The 22133-nt window shown below is 44.2% G+C and overlaps 1 protein-coding gene across 3 annotated transcripts in view; it reads left to right on the top strand.

Annotated features, from left to right (window-relative positions):
- taf1a (TATA box binding protein (TBP)-associated factor, RNA polymerase I, A) overlaps positions 1–22133 on the top strand; it is a 30085-nt gene that overhangs the window by 5494 nt on the left and 2458 nt on the right. For all 3 annotated transcript variants that reach the window (XM_078404786.1, XM_078404785.1, XM_078404784.1), the window contains exons 3-10: positions 2305–2474; positions 4698–4811; positions 5811–6009; positions 11495–11622; positions 14128–14286; positions 15723–15789; positions 15942–16065; positions 18731–18885. In XM_078404786.1, coding sequence (XP_078260912.1) covers positions 2305–2474; positions 4698–4811; positions 5811–6009; positions 11495–11622; positions 14128–14286; positions 15723–15789; positions 15942–16065; positions 18731–18885 — 1116 coding nt within the window. The remainder of the gene's footprint in view (positions 1–2304; positions 2475–4697; positions 4812–5810; positions 6010–11494; positions 11623–14127; positions 14287–15722; positions 15790–15941; positions 16066–18730; positions 18886–22133) is intronic.

The raw sequence follows: 22133 nt of genomic DNA, 5'->3' as shown, positions 1-22133 counted from the left end.
AGTTGCATTTGTCAGAGTCCGAGAAGACCCACTTCTTCAGGTTGAGTCCGCAACGTCCCACTCCAGTGCGGAGGTGTTTTAGGGCTTTCCAGGTAGTGCAAGGCAGGTGGTGTCCTGGTGCCATCTGTTGTTTGGTTTTGGTACCTGGCACGGTTGGCTCTAGTTCCATGAAACTGTTCCAACTCTTCAAGTGTTTCTTGGCATGGTGGTGATTGTGCAAGGGGTGATGGGGGTCTGTGTCCCCACTGAAGCGTTCTACTGCAGCTGCCTGATCACGTCTTCCAGATGGTTCGTCGATGCCAGCCAGCTCGTACAGATGTTCAACCTTTGTCGGCTTCAGGCGTCCTGTGATGATCCTGCAGGCAGTGTTCACTGCAGAGTCCACCTTGTGTGCATGTTTACAGCGGCTCCAGACGGGACATGCATATTCTGCCACTGAGAAACAGAGCGCCGGGGCTGCAGTGCGGATTGTTGTTGGGTCACTTCCAAATGAGCTGTTTGCCAGTTTTTTTATGACATTGTTCAGGGTGTTGACCTTTGCCTCGGTTTTCTCAACATGTTGGCGATATGATAACGTGCGATCGAGGACCACACCTCGATACTTTGGGGCTTTGCAGTGTTTCAATAGGACATCATTCCATCATTGGTGTATATATTGAACAACGTTGGGGCAAGGACACTGCCCTGTGGTAGGCCTTTGCTGTGCTGCCTGTAATAAGTGCTCATGCTTTGTGGTTCATAAAGTAGACCTGAATGCTGCCTGATTATTCTGTGGCGGTGTCTCCTCCTGGGTTCCTAAAGCTGCTCAGCATCTTGAAGGCTTGAATCAGGAGTGTGATGACATTCTCCCTGCTCGCTTGGATGAGTGCAGCTCCTAAAAACAAATCGAGAAGCCGAACACCAGTCGGGACACAGCAGTCTGCTTGATTTTCTCCTTTCCTCCCCCCTCCATCACCTATCCCAAACATTCACTCCCTCGACCCGAGTACACTAAGGCTGCAGTATGCATCCTCGGTACGATGCACCGCAGAACTTGCAAAGGGTTTTTCAACAGCTCTTCTAAACTTCCAACTTCTAATCCATGCAAGCACAAAAGCAATAGTCTCACCAGGTCCACGTTCCTCTCTGAGTCTCATATCATCCTGCATCATTGGAGCTTCATTATAATTGAGTCACAATTCTGAAACAGCCCTGACCATCTTGCAAAGCAACCTCCCTTCCACCATCATTTCATGCTGCCTCAGCAAGGCCATCTGCATAATCAAGGACCAGTCTCTCCCCGGTCACTCCCTCTTCTCCCCTCTCCCATCAGGCAAGAGGTACAGAAGTGTGAAAACGCACACCTCCAGTTCAGGGACAGTTTCTTCCCAGCTGTAATCAGGCAACTGAACTGACCTACCACCAACTAGAGAGAGGTCCTGAGCTACCATCTACCTCATTGAAGACCCTTGGGCTATCCTTAATAGGACTTTACTGGATTTTATCTTGCACAAAAAGTACTCCCTTTAAATCTTACAAACTACATTAATATCGTAGATAGACACAGAATGCTGGACACCTCAGCGGGACAGACAGCATCTTGCAGAAAAGGAATAGGTGACGACGTTTTGGTTCAAGACCATTCTGAAGAACCCATCTCGATCTGAAACATCACCCATTCCTTTTCTCTAGAGATGCTGCCTGACCCGGTGAGTTACTCCAGCATTCTGTGTCTTATCTTCGGTGTAAACCAGCATCTGCAGTTCCTTCCCATACGTTAATATCGTTACTGGCTCCTCACGAACTAGTTAGAAATCACAAAGTGCCTTGTTAAACACTAAAGCAAGCAAGTGCGCAAGATTAAAAAAACATGGCAGTGTTTTCAGCATTTAGTTGAAAATCACCAAATTTCATTTCATCATCTAAGATTAAATATAAATTATGTTCTCTGATTTCCTACACTGCTATTCTAGTGCTCAATATGTGAAAGTGTCAGCGAGCAAAATCCACAGTTCTGACTCTTTTCGATATAATTTTACATTTTGTAGCTTAAAGTTGAACAGTTCCTGTAAAAGCTGGAGGGTTATTGCAGCAAAAGTGTTTCTGGGTGATCTCTGTGCAGTGATTCGGGGCGCAAAGCGCCACTGATGCGAAGCATGAAAAATATCTGAGCCCCAAAAATTTAACAATGCAATAAATAATAGCCGACTGTAGTAATTTAAGAAATTATTGGTGTCAACAGTAAAATTCAGTTGGTGTGCTTTCAGCTCTGTGTTAAGCTCTCAAAAAGATAGTGCAGCTTTTAACCACACTTCTAATATGTAGGTCTCAAAGATGGAATGGAGAGTGGCTTCCGGAAAACGGCCAATGCCTGCCTGAAGCAGATTTGCAACGCTGTGTTAAATCACGACTGGCAGACGGCAGCAGAACTGATGACAAAATATTTCCAGAGCTTAGAAGACCCCTCACCGAGATTTCAAAGTTCTGCCTGCGAGGTAAAGAGCATCCAGGAACATTATGAAAATTGAACTACCCTAATCGCCTGTCAGCATTTTAAATGTGTGCTGTCTCTGATGTAGATCTGGAAAAGGGTCTCCTGGGTGTAAACTGCTTGCTAATCACCATGGGTGACGTTTCGGGTCGAGACCCTTCTCTCCTAGACGCTGCCTGACCTGCTGAGTACTCCAGCATTTTGTGATACCTTCGATTTGTACCAGCATCTGCAGTTGTTTTCCTACACACCTTAAGGGTCAATAGCATTTGTCAAAGTCACATGTAAAGCAGTAGTTAGGATGCTGTTTCCATCCTAAAATAACCAGCGGTGAACTAATTGGGTTTTTACAGCAATCCGATGACCTCTTGGTCATCTTCACTGATCGGATTTTAAAAAAAATCTGGAATTAGATTTAATTCAAAATCTTAAGATTTTCAGATGAGATATTTTCAATCATTGACCCACCAGTACTCCAGCAATATTTGCTGCAAATTTAAATTGAATTGACTGTGATCGCAGGGTGAGAACGCGCTGGTAGGGGGAATAAAAATGTTCACGTGATTGGCAATTTGTGCCTCTAACAATGATTGTTGCAAACAATTCTATGAGAAAGCCACACTAGGTTATAGGAATTATGTTCATTTCCAGAGAAGTTGATAATCTAGCATTCAGAACTAGTCTTCAAACACTCATCCTTGCTGTAAAGTGTTCACTTTATCCTCTCCAAATTCATGCAACCTCTGCTTTATCGCCATTCAGGCAAAGGAGACTCATTGGTATTCACAGCGCTACCAGATATATGAAATACGGAGTAAAATTCACTCTTATGGGATTAAGGAAGAAAAAAATCAGCACAAAACATTGCGGAAACAACCAAAAATTGAGGAACAATTTTTATTTTTTGTCCATCAGTATTGTGGGGCAGTAAGATTTTGATATGCATTCACCATGTTATAAGGTCATAATGATAGCGGAGTCAGGGGGTATGGGGAGAGGGCAGGAACAGGGTACTGATTGTGGATGATCGGCCATGATCACATTGAATGGCGGTGCTGGCTCGAAGGGCCGAATGGCCTACTCCTGTACCTATTGTCTATAAGTGATAGGAGCAGAATTAGGCCATTCGGCCTATCAAGCCTACTCTGCCATTCAATCATGGCTGATCTATCTCCCTCCTAACCCCATTCTCCTGCCTTCTCCCCATAACCCCTAGTATGGGTTTACTAATCATTGGGTTGACAATCATAGCTGAAGAAGGGTCTCGACCCGAAACGTCACCCATTCCTTCTCTCCTGAGATGCTGCCTGCCCTGCTGAGTTACACCAGCATTTTGTGAATAAATACCTTCGATTTGTACCAGCATCTGCAGTTATTTTCTTACACTATCATAGCTGAATCCCTCATTTTGCTTCACCCTCTCCAGTCTGAGGTCGTGCAAACAGACATCTCTGAGATTAGTGGTCTTCGTCGGTGAGGCATTTTCCCTGAGGAGCTACATAATGAGGAACGGTCATCAAAGCCGGTTCCTTAAAGTAATCGCTCAACCTTCACTTCCGCAAAGTCACCACCTTTCAACCCATTACCCTCCAGAATTCCCCCACAACACTTTTCTCCTGTGAACCCCGACCATCAAGTTCAATCCCTTTCCTGATGTCCTCACTTCCCAAACCTTATCCTAATCCATGGGCCTTGCACATCAGAGGCAATGCCTTGCATTAAGAGACTTGCATTGTTGCACTCTGAGATACCATCAGTGGTTTAATATGACAGAAAACCAACCTGCAGGAACCCATCTCCGCTTACTTTGGATACAGTGAGGAAAAGTGGTTTGCGCAAGAGAAAATAGTTTCTGGGAATGCTGCCCATTTGTAATATGGGGGTTACACATTTTGTCATCTTAATCAAATATCTCTGAAAGTTTACGGTTATTTGAAGGGAATTGATACTTACTATTTTTGGCTGTACTAATTTGTGGTTTTCTTAAATAACGTATTGTTTGTGGGATTGGTGTGCCACTGGGAAATTGAAATAGAATGTAAGCCTGGGTTAATTCCTGGGTTTAACTTGAGCCGCATCTTGGAATTGCAGCTTTTGCTTCCTTGCATTGAACACCTTGTTACTATCTTTGAAAGCTTTGACGTTTGCAATTAAGACTCTTCAGTAAAGGGAGCATTATATGTGTAAGATTGCATCTGATTAATTATGCTCCCTGGTGATACTTTAGGCAATTTGGAGGCTGGGGCCCACAATACTTCAGCATCATCCCAACAGCTCTATCGACGACGTTGAGTCGTTTGTTAGAAAAATGAAACTGGTTGGAGTGAAACATTACCTGAAGGTAACAGCAATAAAACTTTGGATTATTACGCCATCATTCTTGATTGTACAAAAAACGCGTTGTTGTGATTAATTTCAATGTTTCTGAATGTCCTGCTAGTATATCCGTGGCAACCCGTATTTCTAAGCTGGTATGTGTCACCGATTAGTTCTATCTCAATGCGTATGCATGTTTGGGGCTTAAAATAGGTTGGGACCATAGTCTTTCCTGGTTTAAAGTGATATGGTATAAATGTGGGCAAATGGGACTAGCCCAGGATGCCAACTTGGTCAGCAAGGACAAGTAGGGCTGAAGGGCCTGTTTCCATGCTGTTTATAGAAAATAGATGCAGGAGTAGGCCATTCGACCCTTCGAGCCAGCACTGCCATTCAATATGATCATGGCTGATCATCCAAAATCAGTACCCTGTTCCTGCTTTCTCCCCATATCCCTTGATTTAGCCCTAAGAGCTAAATCTAATTCTCTCTTGAATACATCCAGTGAATTGGCCTCCACTGTCTTCTGTGGCAGAGAATTCCACAGATTCACAACTCTGGGTGAAAAAGTTTTTCCTCATCTCAGTCCTAAATGGCCTTCCCCTTATTCTTAAACTGTGATCCCTGGTTCTCGATTCCCCCAACATCGGGAACATTTTTCTTGCGTCTAGCGTGTCCAGTCCCTTAAGAATTGTATATGTTTCTAAAAGATCCCCTCTCATCCTTCTAAATTCCAGTGAATATAAGCCCAGTCGATCCATACTTTCATCATATGCCAGTCCCGGCATCATGGGAGATGTCTGCGATTCTATGGTCTGTCTAGCTCATGCACTCAACCCATGGTGAGAGTTTATTTACCTAATGGCAGTAATCAGTAACATGAGCATTGACTGAACTTGGGTTGATCCTAATGACACCAACCTTGGTGGCCATTTTGAGTCACTAAAACATCCAGCGAATTGGTGCACAGCTGGGTGATGAGCCTAAAATCAATGTAATTTCTACTGTTGATTCTGTTCCTAAGGCCTGTTTGGAGCATGCAATCCACCTGCTGTGTAATGGCAAGACGGATGAAGCCTACAGGGAACTGTCAATAGCTGAAACTTGGCGATATGGAGCAAAATCAGCAGCTCAGCAAGACGTGATTAAACTTATCCAGGGCTACCGGGCATTGCTCGATTATTACACATGGGCTAAAAAGAATCGTGCTCTTCATGAAAGAGGTAGGTAACATTTGTGGGGCCATAAGTGTGCTTTGTTCTGTATCGGCCACAGGATGAGGGCCACAGGAGATCCTGTAGTTGGAGTTTGCATTAGCAGCAAATCCATGTCGGCCCACTGATTGCAGTTGAAGTTTTCCAGGTTGTGGAGCAGAATGTGACACGATCTTACTGTATTTAACGGCAGGGCTTGAATAACATTGTGTCCGTGCGGGGGCGCGGGAGCAGCGGTAGAGTCGCTGCCTTGCTGCGCCAGAGCACCGCGCTCGATCCTGACTACGGGTGCTATCTGTGCAGAGTTTGTATGTTCTCTCTGTGACCGCGTGGATTTTCTCCGGGCGCGCCCGTTTCCTCCCACATCCCAAAGATATGCAAGTTTGTAATAATAATAATAATAATGCATTACATTTATATAGCGCTTTTCAAACACTCAAAGACGCTTTACAGGGATTACTAGAACATAGAGAAGAAAATAAATAGATAAATAAGTAAACGAACAGAAAAAGGAGACAGAAGGTGAGGTGACGGTCAGTGGTTGAAGGCAGTGCTGAACAGGTGAGACTTCAGTGATGTTTTGAATGTGGTGAGTGAGGAGGAGTCTCTGACGGTTTGGGGTAGTGAGTTCCAGAGGGTGGGTTAATTGGTAGGTTAATTGGCTTCGGTAACTTGTCCCTAGTGTGTGGGATAGAACTAGTGTGCGGGTGATTGATGGTCGGCGTGGACATGGTGGGTCTAAGGACCCATTTCCACGCTGTATCTCTAAACTAAGCCGAACCGTGTTTGGGTACTGTAGGTAACCTGTTTTTTTTGGACAGTTGTTTTCATTTCATTGTCTCGTAGACTGTATGTAATTAATGTATAATTTAGGCCCGATTTATGATTTTGTGTGGTGTCTGAGTCGATGGCTGCACACAGGCCGCCAGCCTTTCATCGACGTGTAACGGCAAGGACGGGTGGGATTGGGGAGGGAGAGAAGTGAGACTTGGTTTGGAAAGCCTGGAAATGCTGATGAAGTCAGCTGGTGGTAGGAATTGCCTGGTGGTAAGGGCCTGTCCCACTTAGGCGATTTAAAGGCGACTGCCGGCGACTAGGCTGTCGCCGACAGTTCGCCGGGGTGTCGCGGGCATGATCGTGAGGAGTCTTCAAAGAATCGTAGTGGATCTCGGCGCGTCGCTGAGAAATCAACCGGATAGAAATTTCTCGGCGACAGCTGGCTTGTCGCCAGGTATCGTTGCTTATTGCGGGCGCTGTCGCATACTGTCCCCAGGTTTGATAGGTTGTCGCAGATGCATTTAGAAGCACGTAATATTAAATTAAGTAAAGTCATTTGAAGATACCATAAAATACTTGTGTTTAACCAATTTATTTACCGTCCGGACATTTGACAGGTAGATTGGAGGCGACAGTTTGACGGTCAGGTAAGCGTGGGAATTTTGCGATGTTTATGGCCATCAGCGATTACTCTTAAAGTAGGCTCCCAACCCAGATATGCATCTCCCGTACATTTTCATAGAATGCCCACACTCCGCACAAAAATCCATTTAACCACGTTTAAAATTAAATTTCTTAATACTGCTATTAGTAAACTGGAAGTCAATCCAGCTTATGCCTTGTTACCATGAAGCTTGGTTTTCAAGTAACCCGGGCAAGATGTTATATTTCAAAACTCTCAAGTAATTACAGACTCGTCAGTGATTTCAGCGAAAATTAGGATGCCGGAGAAGCATTGATAAGTGTGGGAATTTTGCGATGTTTCCGAAGACGGTGTAATCTCTTAACCAGGTGCGGGTTTCACAAAAAAAGTAACTTGTATCGACCTGACTCGTCATTGTCGTAGGGTAAAAGAAAATTTTGGCGATCTGCTACGACTTTGACAGTCGCCGGCAGTCGCCTAAAAAACCGCCTAAGTGGGACAGGTCCTTTAAGTAGCTGGAGGCAGTGGTAGGAGTGGTCCTGTTTCCTTGGGTGCTGGAATGCAGCAGTCAGCAGTTCTTGCTTACCTGCGAGCAAGCAAAGCAAAACTGAGGGAAAATCTGGACACTGTAATGATTATTTAAAAGCTGATCTAGTTACACCCAGGCGTGGTGAGAGTGTCTGAGAATTTTACATTTTTAACATCCTTCCCAAAACAGGTCCTTTCATTTCCTCTGATATGTTTCTTCAGGTCAATAGTTTATGTTGCTGACTGGAACTGAACTGGCCCCATGTTTGGAGGTTTTTAGCCGTGACAGAGTACTGCACCAATCCTCTGTTACAGACCAGGTTAAATAGAGTTCATCTTTTTCACAAGTACAGTGAGGTGCAGCTACAATGAAAATGTTGCTTGCAGCGGCGTGGCAGGTACATTGACTCAGACAGCACAGAAAATCATAAATCAGGCCTAAAGTATGCTGGAATAGAAATAGAAAAATAGGTGCAGGAGGAGGCCATTTGGCCCTTCGAGCCAGCACTGCCATTCATTGTGATCATGGCTGATTATACATTAATTACATCCATTCTATGAGACAATGAAATGAAAACAACTGTCCAAATAAAACCCAGATGATGCAAAGCTATACAATTGGAAAACAAGTCCACAATCGTGCAAAAGGTGATCTGTAGAGTTATGTTACCGGGATAGAATTAGGGTTGTGCAGGTTGGTTCAAGAAATTGATAGCTATGGAATAGCAGCTGTTCCTGAACCAGGTGTGGAGGAATTCAGACTTCTGTGCATTTTGTCTTGAGATGAGCGCTTAGCCAGGATGGTGGGGATCCTCGATAATAATACAATACAATACAATATATCTTTATTGTCATTGTACAGGGGTACAACGAGATTGGGAATGCGCCTCCCATACGATGCAATAAATTAATTAGCATAAATTTATACAACCCAGTGAAACAAATTAGAAACAGTTTATAACAGTATAAAGTTCAAGTAGGTCTGTGCCAGTTCACTGTGCGATGTGACCATCCGGCTCAGCAGGACCGGTTCATAGCAGCTATGGCCCTGGGGATGAAGCTGTTCTTGAGTCTGGAGGTGCGGGCGTAGAAGGCCTTGTATCGTCTGCCCGATGGTAGAATTTCGAACAGACTATTGCAGGGGTGTGAGGAGTCTTTGTGAATGCTGGTGGCTTTTCTGAGGCATCGTGTGTTATAGATGTCCTCCAAGGCTGTGTTCCGATAGTCTTCTGAGCTCTGTGGACTACCCGCTGAAGAGCTTTCCTCTCTGCCTCCCTGCAGCTGAGGTACCACACAGGGATGCCATGCGTTAGGATGCTCTCTATGGTGCAGCGGTAGAAGGTCGTCAGCAGCTGTTGGGGGTAGACCAGACTTTTTCAGTGTTCTCAGGTAGAACAGTCGTTGTTGTGCCTTCTTGACCAGCGCAGCGGTGTTAGTGGACCATGTAAGGTCCTCCGAAATGTGAGTGCCCAGAAACTTGAAGCTGGACACTCTCTCCACACTGTCGCCGTTGATAAAGATCGGAGCGTTTTCCCTGTTGTGTGATCTATGGAAGTTGATGATCAGCTCCTTGGTCTTGGTGGTATTTAGGGACAGGTTGTTATCAGAGCACCAGTCCGCCAGGTTCTGCATCTCCGCTCTGTAGTATTTCATCACCGTTGGTGATCAGCCCGATCACTGTTGTGTCGTCTGCAAACTTGACAATGGTGTTGGTGTCGAATACAGGAACACAGTCGTGTGTGAATAGGAAGTAGAGCATGGGGCTCAGAACACAGCCCTGTGGTGTGCCGGTACTCAGGGTGATAGTGGAGCCCATTCTCACTGCCTGCGGTCGCTCCAGCAGGAAGTCCAGGATCCAGTCGCATAACGACGAGCTGAGGCCTAGCTGGTGGAGTTTGGTGATGAGCTTGGTGGGGATGACTGTGTTGAAGGCAGAGCTGTAGTCTATGAATAGCATCCTCACGTACATGCCCTGTCTCTCCAGGTGAGTCAGGACAGTGTGAAGAGCCAGAGAGATGGCGTCCTCTGTGGATCTGTTTGCCCTGTATGCAAATTGTTGCAAGTCCAGTGAGGCAGGGATGCTGGATTTGATGTGTGAGAGGACCAGCCTTTCAAAGCACTTCATGATAAGGGGCGTGGCTGTGTTCTGCAGCTGCGGCTCACCGGCAGTCTCTCCGTTTTTTTTGGTGTTTTTTTTGTCATTGTCGTTGTTAAATGTACGTTTTGTTTTATTTTTAATTCTGTGTATGTAGGGGGGGGGGGTGGGGGAAACCTTTTTTTCAATCTCCTCCTCAACGGAGATGCGACCTTTACCGTGTCGTATCTCCGTTCGCGCTACGGCCTAGCATCGTGGAGTCGGCGGCCTCCAGCTGGGATCGACCTCGAAGACTCCGGTCGCAGGGCCTGGACTTACCATCTCGGAGGCTTCGGCCGTTGGGCCCTGCAGACTGCAACATCGGGAGCTCGCAGGTCCCTGGCTGGCGACCGGCTTTTGGGAGCTCCAGCCGTAGCAGCTTCGACCGCCCCGAAGCGCAAGGTACGATCAACCCGCCCGCAGGCCCTTCATCGCCCTGCTCGGCTCGGCTGCGGCATTTTCCATCGCCCGGTGGGGGCCCAGGACTTTCATTGGCCTGCTCGGCTCGGCCCTGGGACTTTCCATCGCCCGGTGGGGGCTTCAAGGGGTTGGGAGCCTCGATCGCCTCGTGGCGCCACGGGAGAAGAATGAGGAGGAGATAAGACTTTGCCTTCCATCACAGTGAGGGTATGCCTGGAGCAATCACTGTGATGGCTGTTTTGTGTAAAAAATTGTATCTGTGTGTCTTGTGCTTTTTGATGTCCGCTGCCGGACCCTGACGTGAGAGGACGCTGGCGTTGAGTATTCGCCGCTTTTCCGTCAGGATAGTTTGTCTGTTTGTTTCTATGTTAATTGTATTTGTAAAGCGCTTTGAGCATGTGATAAGGCGCTATATAAAATAAATATATTATTATTATTATTATTATGATTATAGGAGTTGGGGCAACCGGACGGTAGTCGTTCAGGTTGGTGATCTTTGCTTTTTTCGGCACCGGCACTATGGTAGCTGACTTCAGGCACTTGGGGACCGTAGCCAGAGATAACGACAGGTTAAAGATTAAAAATGACACCCCTTGAGACAGTGCTGTATGTAAATACTTTAGATGGTGGGGGTGCTATCCACCATGGCAAGGACAATTCAATATCTTCTTACTTGTCCTAACTGATTTCTTCTACCTCCGAACACATTGGGCGTGCTCTCCTGCTGTGTCACCATTGTACAACTCTGTGCTTTTTAGATCTGTGCTAATATTTTCTTTTCCCAACTTCGCACCGCTGCCGCTGTAGTTCCATAAATAATCATCGTTAACTATTTTTCCCTCCCACCTTAACAGTGCGCCTCTCCTGTGATATTTTGGCGTGGATTTTATCTGGTCATCGGGGAATAATATTTGTGTTTAACACTGCAGCACAAATCTGAGATGCCTACTGTTTTGTTCCCCAAGAAATAATTGTTTCTGCTCTAAACCTAGCTAATGACGCAGTCGATTCAAGTACGGCCCAAGAAATGCACAAATATTTCCGACAAGCCTCTATTGGCCTGCGAGATGCTGTTCAAATTCCTGGTGTGTGGGATCCCTTTATACTCAGCTACGTCAATGTAAGTTCCAGCATGTTTGCGGCTTAAAAGATCATCTTGTTAATTAATAGGCGTATAAAAATAATATTTTCTCGGTGTTACTCTCTATCAGAGTTAAATAGAACCTTTGAAATAGACAATAGGTGCAGGAGGAGGCCATTCGGCCCTTCGAGCCAGCACCGCCATTCAATGTGATCATGGCTGATCATTCTCAATCAGTACCCCGTTCCTGCCTTCTCCCCTTACCCCCTGACTCCGCTATCCTTAAGAGCTCTATCTAGCTCTCTTGAATGCATTCAGAGAAATGGCCTCCACTGTCTTCTGAGGCAGAGAATGCCACAGATTCACATCTCTCTGACTGAAAAAGTTTTTCCTCATCTCTGTTCTAAATGGTCTACCCCTTATTCTTAAACTGTGGCCCCTGGTTCTGGACTCCCCCAACATTGGGAACATGTTTCCTGCCTCTAACGTGTCCAACCCCTTAATAATCTTATACGTTTCGATAAGATCCCCTCTCATCCTTCTAAATTCCAATGTATACAAGCCTAGCCGCTCCAGTCTTTCAACAAATTTTGTCTGAAGAAGAGTCTCGACCTGAAACGGCACCCATTCCTTCTCTCCAGAGATGCTGCCTATTCCACTGAGTTACTCCAGCATTTTGTGTCTATCTTCGGTGTAAACCAGCATCTGCAGTTGTCTCCTACATATTGAGATGATGTGATTAGTAACTTGTTCTGTATTAGGACAGTAAACTCTGGGTGCTTTAGGCTTTGAGTGCAAATTTACTAGTGCCTTTCCCTAGGTTACAATAGTGACGACATTTTGAAGGGAACGTCATAACAAGTGAGACGATTTGGGCAGGCCTGGATTATCAAAAACTGCATTAAATCCAGCATGGTCTTGAGTTCAACCACATAATAATGGACTTACCGAGTGCTTGAGAAATCTGCTGTTTCAGCAAGTTATTGTTATAACAATTCTATCTTAAATAAACTGAATACACATACAGAAACGGACAGAAAATGTGTGCATTTTTATCAAATCATCCTAAAGGAAATCCTGGTTAAATTGACAAGAACTTTTGCCTCAAATGCTCACTGAATTTTTAAACGTTTGTTTTGTGTGTATGTGTCCACTAGATGGTGCTCCTGAGGTACACTAAAACAAGCAATCTGAAAAGTTTCAATGCATGATGATTTTCTGATGAAAAGACTTGTCGTTGAAACATGAACTCTTTTTTCTCAAGAGGCTGTCACATCTGCTGAAAGTTTTTATTTTAGATTTCCAATGTAAATGTGTGGCCAGGTTCAGCTCAAACTCCATCATCAAGTTTGCTGATGACACTGTGGTGGTGGGCCGGATCTCCGACAACGATGAGAAGGCCTACCGGGAGGAGGTGGCTGATCTGGCAATCTGGTGTCAGGACAATAGCCTCCTCTTGAATGTCACTAAAACTAAGGAGCTGATTGTGGACTTTAGAAGGGCTCAACATCCAAGGACGTACATGCCACTGGAGATAAATGGGTCTACTGTGGAAAGGGTGAGCAATTTTAAATACTTGGGAGTCCACATCACAGAGGATCTGACATGGGCAACGCACATTGCCGCACTGGTGGGTAAGGCAAAGCAGCGCCTTTACCACCTTAGACAGCTGAGGAAATTCAGAGTGTCTCTGAGGATCCTTCATTGCTTCTACTCTGGGGCTGTAGAGAGCATCCTGTCCGGCAACATTACAGTCTGGTTTGGGAACAGCTCGGCCCAGGACAGGATGGCCCTGCAGAGAGTAGTGCGTTCGGCAGAAGGCACCATGGGAACTACACTCGTCCCCCTGCAGGACCTATACATCAGGAGGTGCAGATCCAGAGCAAGCAAGATCATGAGGGACCCCTGCCACCCCAGTAATGGACTGTTCCAGCTGCCACGGTCAGGCAAACGCCTCCGCTGTCACGCTGTGAAAACGGAGAGGATGAGACGGAGTTTCTTCTCACAGGCCTGTTGCTGGAGTAACTCACAGGGTCAGGACTGTTAACTTTTATAACTCCAGGGACTAAATTTTGTCTTCTCAATATTAACTTTATTAACTTTATTTATATGCTGTAACTGTAATTCTTTTTTGTGCACAATCCGCAGGCATTGCCACTTTCATTTCACTGCACATCGTGTATGTGACAAATAAACTTGACTTGACTTGTATGTTTTTTTATGTGTAGGAAGGAACTGCAGACGCTGGTTTAAACCGAAGATAGACACCGAATGCTGGAGTAACTCACCGGGTCAGGCAGCATCTCTGGAGAAAAGGGATGGGTGATCTTTCGGGTCGAGATGGGTTCTTCAGAATGGTTTTGACCCGAAACGTCACCTATTCCTTTTCTCCAAGATGCTGCCCTGTCCCGCTGAGGTACGCCAGCATTCTGTGTCTATCTGCGATATTAATTACGGTGGGCAGAAGGGCCTGTTTCAGTGCTGTATCTCTAAACAAAACTAAATCATTTTCAACATTCAGTAACGTGTTACTTTTTATTTCAGCTGCTTGACTTCTATGATGGTTTTGAGGAAGCTCTGAAGGTGCTGAATGATTATGCTTACGATAGCAGATTTCCTCCAAATCCAAACGCTCACGTGTACTTGTATGAATTCCTGAAAAGACACGGCAGCCCACCTAAGAAGCTAATGAAAGTACTGAGGGTAAGATTCATGTTGTATTCCATTATTAGCAGCAAGGCCTGATTCATTTCATCTATGTCTAGTTTTCCTTTGGTACAAAAGCAGTTTTACTTTGTTGAGTCTACAAGTGCGTTTTTGCTGATCTTCTGCTCTCTTGTGCTTTTCTGTAAACTTTTGAACATTGACTGTAGCTTGCTTCCATGCAATGGTCGTCCTGTCTTGCTTGCAGTCGAAGCTCCTGACCACGGGAACATAGATTAATGTGGTACAGGAATAGGTCCTTTGGTCCACCATGTCCGTGCCAAAAATGATGCCGAGTTCAACTAATCTCTTCTGCTTGCATATGATTCATACCCCTCCATTCCTTGTATATTCTCGTGCCTACCTAAAAGCCACATAAACTTCATTATGGTATCTGACTCCACCACCACTCCCAGCAGCATGTTCCAGACACCCAGCACTCAATATTGAGGGTGTGCAACGTAGGTTTACTAGGTTAATTCCCAGAATGGCGGGACTGTCTTATGTTGAAAGACTGGAGCGACTAGGCTTGTATACACTGGAATTTAGAAGGATGAGAGGAGATCTTATCGAAACGTATAAGATTATTAAGGGGTTGGACACGTTAGAGGCAGGAAACATGTTCCCAATGTCGGGGGAGTCCAGAACAAGGGGCCACAGTTTAAGAATAAGGGGTAGGCCATTTAGAACTGAGATGAGGAAAAACCTTTTCAATCAGAGAGTTGTGAATCTGTAGAATTCTCTGCCTCAGAAGGCAGTGGAGGCCAATTCTCTGAATGCATTCAAGGGAGAGCTAGATAGAGCTCTTAAGGATAGTGGAGTCAGGGGGCATGGGGAGAAGGCAGGAACGGGGTACTGATTGAGAATGATCAGCCATGATCACATTGAATGGCGGTGCTGGCTCAATGGGCCGAATGGCCTCCTCCTGCACCTATTGTCTATCTAAAGGGCCTGTCCAACTTGGGCGATTTTTTTCTAAGACAACTTTTATTCTACTTGTCAGTTTTCAAAGTAACTTGTTCTTGGTTCTCTAGTTCCCCACCCCCCACCAAAATTGAATTAGAACCAACTAGGCCTGCGTAATGCAAATGGTGTTCCCTAATTCATCGATCGCATTAATTCCAACTTGCATTGTGGAAACATGCATTATAGATGACCTGCAACTGTTTCTAATAATAACATTAATTTTTGTGTGGAAGGTAGACACAAAATGCTGGAGTAACTCAGCGGGTCAGGTAGCATCTCTGGAGAGAAGGAATGGGTGACCTTTCGGGTCGAGACCCTTCTTCAGACTCAATTTTTGTGTGCTTTGGTTAACTTCAAAATACATTGTCGAAGTGAAAATTAGAGGAAATTTGCTTGCCCCATGTTGTGTTCTGTTGTGACCTGTTACCAACTTGTGATTGGTTTGCTAAATGTTGCTGTTGCCTTTCCAGATATTGTATCATCTGGTTCCTTCTCATGAACTGATGTTAGAATTTTATTCGCTGCTCCTGAAGTCAAGTAAGTGGATGCCATTTATTCTCTCTTGTGGCTGAGAGTGTGTGTGTTCTTTTACGGACTGCAGTGATGTTTTATGTTGCATGTGATTGGGTAAGGGGAATCTAACATCGGTAAAGTCGAAGCCTATTTCTTGCAATATTGGTCCTTTTCAGAAAGAAATCGTCACCATAAGGAAGCACTGAGTGTTCTCTTCTGCCTGCTGGATTTCCCCACTTGGAAAGGAGACTGTGGCGTATGGAAACATTTACAGAAGCAAGTGAAGAAAGCTATAGCCCAGTATGTAACCTTGCAAAACATTGTGGATTTTTCTGTTATGTTGTAAATGTTCTATTATGCAATCACTGCATTGTCAGATCGGTCAATTACTGCAGAAATCGAATGGAGGAGGGGGGGTGGTGCACCTTAACGAAACCTAGATGTATGAGTATTGGCTAAAATGTCATCAGGATATTCAGAGCAATGCTGAGCTCTCTCTGGTACTCTTCATTTTAATTTCTTTTTTAAAGCTGCAGGCAAGTGTTTTTTAAAGGAGTATGTATGTAACCACCCTTTCCATTATCTTACGACAGTCTCTAACCCCATTATTACTGAATTATAAGGTCTTTAGTGATGGGAGCAGAATTAGGCCATTCGGCCCATCCAGTCTACTCCACCATCCAATCATGACTGATTTATCTCTCCCTCCTAACCCCATTCTCCTGCCTTCTCTCCTTTGCCTCTGACACCCGTACTAATCAAGAATCTATCTCTGCCTTAAAAATATCCACTGATGGCTTCCCCTGCCTTCTGTGGCGAAGAATTCCACAGACTCACCACCTTCTGACTAAAGATATTCCTCCTCATCTCCTTCCTAAAGGAACGTCCTTTAATTCTGAGGCAATGACCTCTGGTCTCAGACTCTCCCACTAGTGGAAATATCCTCTCCACATCCACTCCATCCAAGCCTTTCGCTATTCTGTACGTTTCAATGAGATCCCCACTCATTCTTCTAAACCCCAGCGATTACAGGCCTAGTGCCGTCAAACGCTCACCATATGTTAGATCATACGCTCATCACAATTATAAATTATATTACCAAATGAGAGTTCACATCTTTTAGTTATTCCCCTTACAAGCTGTGAGGGGCTGGCGGGGCAGGCAGTTGAAAGACTATTTTATGCTTTCAGTGGAAAACTGAAACTTTCCAGTTGCTACATAGAGCCTTGTTTCGAAGATACTAAAGGATACTAAAAAATGCTGCAATGCTGAAGATGGTTCATGAAGGCTTTGATCCAAATCCTGCTGAGCAAGTTTTGTCTTCTGGGCAATTATATGAAGAAGTTTCTATAAAAAATTAATATCTTCCTTGGCCTCTGATCCTATTATTTCTTAGCTTCTGATACAGTAACAATATCGCCCATTCCAAGTTCTCACTGCGATCTATATTTTTTTTTTAAACTTGCATACCTGAATATCAAATAGGTTTCTGTTTCATCTTGGATGTTGTGCTCAGTCTGTGATACTTAAAATGGGTGAAATGGAGTGTTAAAGTCACCTTGTGCATGAGCATAGAATTGGATACAGGGAAATAATTTTGGAGATAAAGGTATTTTTATAATCTTATATTGAAATCCTTGTGGTAAAATTTGCTGCTGTAGTCCTTCGGTTTTAGCAATTTTTGATGATAACGGGAAAGAAATAATGTCATTAGGAACTTTCAAATGAATTACACCACCATTCAATCTGAAGGACCTATTGCTTCTGGGAAATAAATTATTTGTTTTCAATGTGACCGGATAAGTAAGAGCATGATTGTGGCCATTTTATTAGTTGAGGGTAATGAAATTGCACATTTGAAATGACTAGTTCTGCTGCAATTTCAGCCAAGTGCACTTTTAGTACAGAAGCGGAATCTGCCACCCACTGAAAATAAAATGAATCTTTCCTGTTAATGTAGCAATATGAAAGGCTTTGCGATATAACCATATAACCATATAACAACTACAGCACGGAAACAGGCCCGTTCGGCCCTACCAGTCCACGCCGACCACTCTCCCTGACCTAGTCTCATCGACCTGCACTCAGACCATAACCCTCCAATCCCCTCCTATCCATATACCTATCCAATTTACTCTTAAATAATAAAATCGAGCCTACCTCCACCACTTCCACCGGAAGCCCATTCCATACAGCCACCACCCTCTGAGTAAAGAAGTTACCCCTCATGTTACCCTTAAACTTTTGTCCCTCAATTCTGAAGCTATGTCCCCTTGTTGGAATCTTCCCCACTCTCAAAGGGAAAAGCCTACCCACGTCAACTCTGTCCGTCCCTCTCAAAATTTTAAAAACCTCTATCAAGTCCCCCCTCAACCTTCTACGCTCCAAAGAATAAAGACCCAACCTGTTCAACCTCTCTCTCTAGCTTAAGTGCTGAAACCCAGGCAACATTCTAGTAAATCTCCTCTGTACCCTCTCCATTTTGTCGACATTGTACATTAATTTGCATAAATTGTAGTTAATCTTGTTTGTGCTGTGCTTCTTACTGACAGAAAAAATAGTTTTTCGTGAGTTATGCCTGGTTTTCATTCACTACTGCTCAGATCCAGGTTGAGGCGGGAAAGTGTCTTTCTGACTTTGTCAGCAACAAAACTACTGCTGAGCCAAACCAACACCTGAGACAAGTGTGTTTCATGGCTAGAGACCTGTGTGCTTCATGCTTCGCTGTAGCTACAAGTCAACAATCTTCAGAATAACAATGTACCTGGTTTTTAATCTACCTGCCGTTAATAGTTTGCTTACTGAAGGAAAATGTAAACCAAATGTTGTTTGCCCTGGAGGTTGCCATCAACTCACTTTATTCAATTCACTATTATTGGATAAAATCTCTGAAATGTTCTGAAGTTGAGTTCTAATAGTTGACCACATTCTAAGATGGCTATATTCTTTTCCCTTTCCTTTTTAGGGGTCACTCAGACTGGATCAAGGAGCAGTGGGAGCCGCGACAAGATTGGTGGCCTGCCTTTCATTTCAGCAAGTTTCGTGCATTTAAGGATTTTGACGAAAATGAAAACTACGCTTACAGGAAAGCAATGATTGCAGGACTCCTCATGGGCAAAGGTAAGTCATGAGGTTATAAGTGATAAGAGCAGAATGGGCCATTCGGCCCTTCAAGACTACTCCGCCATTCAATCATGGGTGATCTATCTCTCCCTCCTAACCACATTCTCCTCCTGCCTTCTCATAATTCCTGACACCTATACTAATCAAGAATCTACCTAGCTCTGCCTCAAAGTCTCTGTCTTTAAGTCAAAGCCTCACTGAGCCAAGTGGGTTTTTAAAGGGCTGCTTCAAACAATTGGAAACTTTGAACTATGTACAACAATATGGTTGGATTTCCCAGAAGGTATATATTTTTTTAATTTCTCAGCATTAACAATCTAGATTTAGTTTAGTTTAGTTTAATTTGACGTTTAAAAGTGTTACGAATGTGAAAGAGAATTGTACTAATTCTCTAGGATTTTCTTCCCACCTGATTCGTTCCGAATTCTGCTCCTGGAATGAGAGCTATTCAGCCTAACATGAAGCGAAAGCTAAAGACTAGTTTAAATTTTATAACTTTTAAAGTTGATTACTGTACTCCAGTGAAAGTAGCAAAAGGTTTAATGTAACATAAACCTGGCAACTCATAGGATGTGGACTGGACCCTTGCACCTATTTTCTTTTGTAATAAATCCTCCTCTAGCTTTATTAATAAAAAATCACTTTATTTTCACTTTCAAGTATGTTTTTAGTCTGATTTATTGGGTTAATGGCAGATGAGGAGAAATAAACAAGTAGGCCAAATTTTGCCCAGTTCAGCCTCCTCCACCCCTCTGTTGCCAGTGCTGGTCAAGTCTGATTCCAGAGGACCTATATTTCTGGCCTAAAGCACACCGGGGTCGGGCACTGACCGGCAGCGTGTTCTTGGCTGTGCATTGAGAAAGCCCCACTCCCTCAAATGCTCTTTGAATGTCGACAGCCCCTGAAACTCTGCCTCCAACGTCACCAGCTGAAAACGCTGTGTGAGTTTAGGTACCTTAACATCACCGGCAGGCCGAGAGGTTTTTAAACTATTAATATTTATTACAAGATTTGGATGTGGTAATATCATTTTAAAAACATCTTGAACAGGAAAATGAATGAATGATTAAATTAGTAGCACAATCTCATTCTGCCCCGTATTCCCACTGAAATCATTGTTGTCTTGGATCTGATGCCAGTTTTACCCACTTTTCCTCCACCTCCCTTTGGTTTGGGCAAGTGACAAATATCACCAAGCACATGGCTACAATATTCTTTCTGGTGCGTAAGAGTTGGTGTTGGTACATATACTCATTTTATTTTGCAAGTGGCATGGGCAAAATAGGAATTTTGCCCAGTAACTGAGGTAGAAGACAAACAAATACTTGGACAACATGCATGGAAAGATAAATTGTTTCTATGAATGCCATTATACTGCTTAATGTTTCCATCAACTTATGGCATTATCACATCTGTATCCACCTCCATCCCTGATACTGTGATGCAGGCACCTACCACTCTGTGTAATTTAAAAAAACTTGCCCCGCTCATTTATTTTAAATTTTCCTCCTCTACCCTCCAGTTCTTGACTCTTCCACGTGGGAAAAGGATACCGACTGTCTACCCTATCCATGCTTCGTAGTTTTATAAACTTCTATCTGGTCTCCACCTCAGCCTCAGGCGGTCCAGAAAGCACATTCCCACAAGCTCTGCCAATGAAATGGTCTAGGTAAACACTGACACGTGGAAAAGCCGCCAACAGTGAAGCTTTTGGGAAGATTTTGAATCCCCTGATATTTCAGAAGTACAGTAAAACCCTTGCTTTTATGGAACTGTTTATAACGGAGTTTGGTTATAGTGACAGACCTACTGGCCTTTACCGCCAGACTAGCCTCTGGCCCGCACCGCCTCCCCAGCTGCTTCCTGGCTGGACCTACTGACATTCACCACCACCGCCCGTCCACACAGCGTCCTCGGACGCTTCAAAGTGCCGTCTCTTATCTGTACTCCGGCCGCCCCCATGACACCGCCGGTCCTCGCCTCAACACGCCTGGATTCCAGGTCCAGTTCCAGACCGAGTCTGAAGAAGGATCTTGACTCAAAATACCATTTAGAACTGAGATGAGGAAAAACTTTTTCAGTCGGAGAGTTGTGAATCTATGGAATTCTCTGCCTCAGAAGGCAGTGGAGGCCAATTCTCTGAATGCATTCAAGAGAGAGCTAGATAGAGCTCTTAAGGATAGCGGAGTCAGGGGGTATGGGGAGAAGGCAGGAACGGGGTACTGATTGAGAATGATCAGCCATGATCACATTGAATGGTGGTGCTGGCTCGAAGGGCCGAATGGCCTCCTCCTGCACCTATTGTCTATTGTCTATTGACCACCCATCCATGTTGTCCAGAGATTCTACCTGACCTGCTGTGTTACTCTAGAACTTGGGGCCTTTTGTGTGTTACCCAACAACTACAGTTGCTTGTTTCTCTTACTTGTACAATGATAATCCCTTACACGGATATCGAGGACAATTGGCAATAATGACTCCATTCCCCCCATGGACCGTTATAACAAGGGTTACTATATTCAAAAGTCATTCTTTTTACGTAATTATCTGAAACATTAAAGCATTAATCTGCCTGGAATAATAAAATATTCCTCCTCAAATTTCCTTTTTGAGATTAATGGATTTGTAAGTTATTCTCCTTGTGTAATCATCTTAACCATGAACGTTTATCTTTGACCTGAAACTCCAACTTTCTCTCTTCCCACCAATGCTGCCTGACACACAGAGCATTTCTAGCATGTTGTATTATTTTCTGTGATTTGCAATATCTGCATTTTTTTTCGATTTCCATGATTGGAGCGGCCTTACAAGGCCTTAGTGCAGATACCCAGGTTTGATCCTGACTACGGGTGTTTGTCTGTACGGAGTTTGTATGTTCTCCCTGTGACAACGTGGGATTCTTCCGGATGCTCTGGTTACTTTCCATATTCCCAAAACATGCAGGTTTGTAGGTTATTTGGCTTCTATAAATTTTCCCTCGTTTATTGGATGGAACTAGTGTATGGGTGATTGCTGGTCTATATTTCTCAGGCTTTTCCTTGCAGCCTTTCGTAAATAGAGGCACATTATTAGCCACCTCCAATTATGCGGTACCTCACCCGAGTCTAATGATAATTCATATATCTCAGTCAGGACCTCTGCAATATCTTGTTTATCTTCCTAGTGTCCTCTGATATGTCTGGTAGGGTGGCCCAGCAGTAGTGTTATAGCCTTACAAAGTTAGAGACCCGGGATTGATCCTGACT

Source organism: Rhinoraja longicauda, chromosome 9 (assembly GCF_053455715.1).
Source record: "Rhinoraja longicauda isolate Sanriku21f chromosome 9, sRhiLon1.1, whole genome shotgun sequence".
NCBI lineage: Eukaryota > Metazoa > Chordata > Chondrichthyes > Rajiformes > Arhynchobatidae > Rhinoraja > Rhinoraja longicauda.
This window is presented reverse-complemented; position numbering and strand designations above follow the sequence as displayed.